The sequence below is a fragment of the Pygoscelis adeliae genome, unplaced genomic scaffold (genome assembly GCF_000699105.1).
Source record: "Pygoscelis adeliae isolate BGI_AS28 unplaced genomic scaffold, ASM69910v1 Scaffold482, whole genome shotgun sequence".
In the NCBI taxonomy this organism is placed as follows: Eukaryota; Metazoa; Chordata; class Aves; order Sphenisciformes; family Spheniscidae; genus Pygoscelis; species Pygoscelis adeliae.
In genome coordinates, this window is record NW_008824192.1 from 376,721 (window position 1) to 380,565 (window position 3,845).

At 51.5% G+C, this 3,845-nt stretch overlaps 2 protein-coding genes across 2 annotated transcripts in view; both read right to left on the reverse strand.

The window, feature by feature from the left end:
- PNPLA1 (patatin-like phospholipase domain containing 1) overlaps positions 1-599 on the reverse strand; it is an 11,291-nt gene extending 10,692 nt beyond the window's left edge. The window contains exon 1 of the mRNA XM_009334761.1: positions 273-599. Within this exon, the coding sequence (XP_009333036.1) occupies positions 273-474 (202 nt within the window). The 5' untranslated portion in view covers positions 475-599. The remainder of the gene's footprint in view (positions 1-272) is intronic.
- Positions 600-1,814: 1,215 nt separating this feature from the next.
- The window catches only part of LOC103925954 (apoptosis facilitator Bcl-2-like protein 14), a 7,480-nt gene continuing 5,449 nt past the window's right edge, over positions 1,815-3,845 (reverse strand). Inside the window, exon 5 of the mRNA XM_009334762.1 lies at positions 1,815-1,853. Coding sequence (XP_009333037.1) covers positions 1,815-1,853 — 39 coding nt within the window. The remainder of the gene's footprint in view (positions 1,854-3,845) is intronic.

Here is a 3,845-nt window from a genome sequence, read left to right on the forward strand (position 1 = left end):
AGGTACATCCAGATTTACCCATGCAGTATCTACCCGACCATCTGAGATAACATTCAAACAGTAATTACCGGCTTTTTCAGCTTACGCCACCCAAAATTGCTCCAGGGTGGCTGCCAAAAGTGGCAACATCTGCAGATTTCTTTTATGCCTTGTGAGTGATATGAGTTACACCAGTATCGCATCCCCACCAGTGCTTTAAGGCATTAGCGCCTCTATTTCTATTTTGAAATAAAAAATCTATAGTAAGGAAATCTAGGCAATAATTGTCTTACCAAGGCTGATGCCGCACACCACGGCGGCAGCGATGAGCGAGCCGGCAGACGACCCATAGACCTTGCACGCGGACTTGAGGAGTTCGGGAGCCAGCTCCAGGAGGGACTGCACCACCCCAATCTGGTACAGGGCGAGAAAGCCACTGCCCGAAAAGGAGAGCGAGAAAGGGGTGCTCAAACCCCGGAGATCCTCCTCAGCCATCTTGAGATCAAATTGGCTTATCCGGCTTGATGTCTCAGGTTGCCCTTTTTCACCAGATGAACCTCAAGATGTCTTCTCCTCTGCTTTCTCCAGGCTCATCTCTGGTTGCAGAGGACCCCAGAAGAGGGATTTTCCACCTCCTTTTATGACAGCTCCCCGAGGTGTTTAGAGTCATGAGCTATTTTAATTGCTGCCTGTGCTAAAAACAATTTTTCCCCTGATCAAAACAGCTCTTGTAATCCTCGAGCACAGCCAGCTCAGATGTTCAGGGCTGAATCAAGGCTCCCCTTTTATACCAAGTGATCTGAAGTGCCCCAGGAGCCCTCCTGGAGATGGTCCCCGCGTTAGCGTGCCCGTCACACTTGAAAACATCCATGCAAAATTTTCTCTTTGCTTCGTGCTTTCTTCATCAAGGGTGTTTTCCTAAATAGGATTCTTCGTCAATCCCGGTTTAGGCACAGCTCAGTACTGAATGAGTAAAGGCTTGTGTAAGACACTTAAAGCCAGAGGGTGTTACACAAGGGGTGGATGCAGGGTGTTATTTTGGGGTAGGTTTGGAAATATCGCTTGTATTTGCTCCCTATTGGAAGAGTTTTGTCCTTGCCTGACTCTTGGATATCCTTTGGGAGGGAAAAACAGGGAGCTTGATTTGCTTTTGTCTTCCCCCCCTCCAGCACTGTGCTCTGTAAGGCCCCAGAAGGATGCCCGCAGCAGCACCGTGTTCCCCAAAGCTGGGGTAACTGAACCAAACTCAAATTGCCTTCGGGCTGTCTTCATTGGCTGGGTGATAGTTAAAAAAGCAGGGAGAAATTCAGTAGATTTCTAGTGTCTTTTTAGCCTTAATAACCTAATGCTGCTGCCAATGTGCGGAAGAAAAATTGCCATTTTAAACAGATGTATTTATTAAATATTACTAAATACTGTGTCGCTTATGTTGTCCAAATACATATAGTGTGCACACTATATAATGGATATTACATATGTTGCATTCAAGGTTGTGTGTATATACATAACAGGGGCATGTGTATAATAACAGGCTGAAGGAGGGAGCTCTCATTCCCCGTGTTGGTGCACCAGCCTGGCCAGGACAGTACAAGAAAACGGAGGATGGTCCCAGCATCCTGATACAACCTTTGCAATGCTGTTTCACCCCAAATTTCCATATGTTTTTCCTTGGCCTCTCCAGCCATCGCTGGGTCCCCATGACGAGAGTTGTGTCCTGTGCGATACCTGGGGGCAGAGACCCCCGCCTCGATGTGCAAAATGTCCCTGGGTTGAAGTTTCACTGGTAGCTGCCCATCAGCAGGTGAACGTTGCCTGCAAATCCTCCCAGATAAACGTCACTCGGCGTGGCCAAGGCTGTCCTCGACGGCTGCTGCCTGGACGACAGGACAAGCAGGAGCAAGTTGTCAGCTCAAAGATATATTGAAACGTTATCTGGACTATCCTGGAGGTGAACAACTGCTTGAATTGGGGCATTTGCATGTGACCACGTCCTGCTGTCGATACACAGCCTTACTGGGTTTGGTCTTCTCATTTCTTGCCTTTCCAGTGTTTGATGTAGTTTTTACGTTATCCCCTCGTTGGGTGAGTCTCCCACACGTTCCAGCCTTTCCACCAGCCTTCTGGTGATATCTGAGCTTGGATCTGCGTGATTCATGCCACTGTCTCCTCCAGCCCTTGGAAAAGCAAATTCCTTCATTTAAAGGACCTTCTTCCAGCACTGGCAAACATCTGCAGGTAGAAGAAGGGCAAAAAGTACCATCTCTCACTGCGACACAAGTGCATTGGAAGGGCATGAGTGTTTGTACGCTGGAAGAAATTGTTTCCATGTTCTCTGTGCATTAACTCTGGCGATTACGTGCATGCAGGGAGTTCAACAGGCACTGCATGGAAGAGGCATAGGATGGTCCTGCTTCACTCAGCACTTGTACCTCCTCAGCCGAGCCCAGCCCGAGCTGCCAAGTTTCGGGAAAGGTGTAAATGATCCCATGGGACCTGCGGGAACGCACTCCTCCATCCAGTGCACGGCACGAGGACGGTTTCCTCGTAGGAGCTGGTCTTGCTACAAAATGTGGTGCTCCAGGAGCACCTTGTGAGTGCAAACCCCAACCGAGCTGAGCCAGGAGATGTTCTTCCCCCAGGCTCTCCTTTGGGCATCTTGTAATAGTTTTTTTCCCTTGCAGCTGGCATGAAGTAACGTATTAAATGGGATTTTCCATTCCCAGAGCCAGATGACGAAGGATGGTGCAGTGGCCACGAAAAAGCCGTTGTCCCTGCAAGAAGAGAAGTGAGTAGCTCCGTGGGGAGGCACATGGTGAATGCGAGAAGGTCCCCAACAAGGAAAAAGCCCAGCAGACAGCACAGCCTCAGGCCGAGGCAGGGCCAGCCCCAGGAGAGGGGCAGGGGAGGCAAGGCAGGACGGACAAGAGGACGACTGTCCATGCGCAGGGAAGGACAGGAGACATCTGACCTGGCAAGGGGAGGGCAGCACCCCGAAAGTCAGCAGCTCAGACCTGCGAGGAGTTCACGGCATGCTCAGATATCCCGGGATCCCCTTGGGATCCTCAAAGCCCAAGAGGAGCCGGGCTTTGGGGACACACCTTGGGGGGGTCTGCCAGCCGCAGCCACATCACAGCGTTTCCCATCGATCGCCCTGTCCTGCAATGAATTACGGGGGGCTTCTCAAGGCAGGGGGGCCATGCAAAATCCGCCCTCCACCCTGTCCTGCTGCAAACACCGAGGCCCCGGGACAGCATCCCAGGGGACAGCATCCTCCCTGGCCCAGTGCCACGCTCCCGTGAGATAAAACCTTGTCATCATCCTCTTAGTGACAGCGAATTTTGCATTAATTGGCTCATTAAGTGCCAGGCTGATTTTCTAAGCCACCCTCCCCCCACCTGGTGCTCGACAAAGCAGGATTAGCGAGGACTAATGACTTCGGAGAAGCAAGATCCCCGAAGCAGCCTGAGATGCTTTCAGGAGAAGGCCCCCCGGCTCGCACTGCGCACTGGGTGGGCAGGGGGCTGTGTGAGGCATGGGGCTGCTTTCTGCCCGGGCAGGATCAGTGCCCAGATGGCCGGTGTCCGTGATCCCAGGGATTTTCGGCCGAGGTGGTTGCTTTAGCTGTTTGAAGCCACGGCAGGGCATTTAGGGAAGGATGAAGGTAATACCGAGAGCTGGAAACCAATCAAAACCCCAGGGCTAATGACTTGCCCTTCTTTAATACCTTCTTAAGATCTTCAGTGACCACAGGCAATCAGGTTCTCAATTTTATAACTAAGAGATTAAGCCAAGACGCTGAAGTCACTCACGAGAAGGGACCTGGGCTCCAGGAGTCGCCAGCCCCAGGGTGCTGCATTAACGGCAGG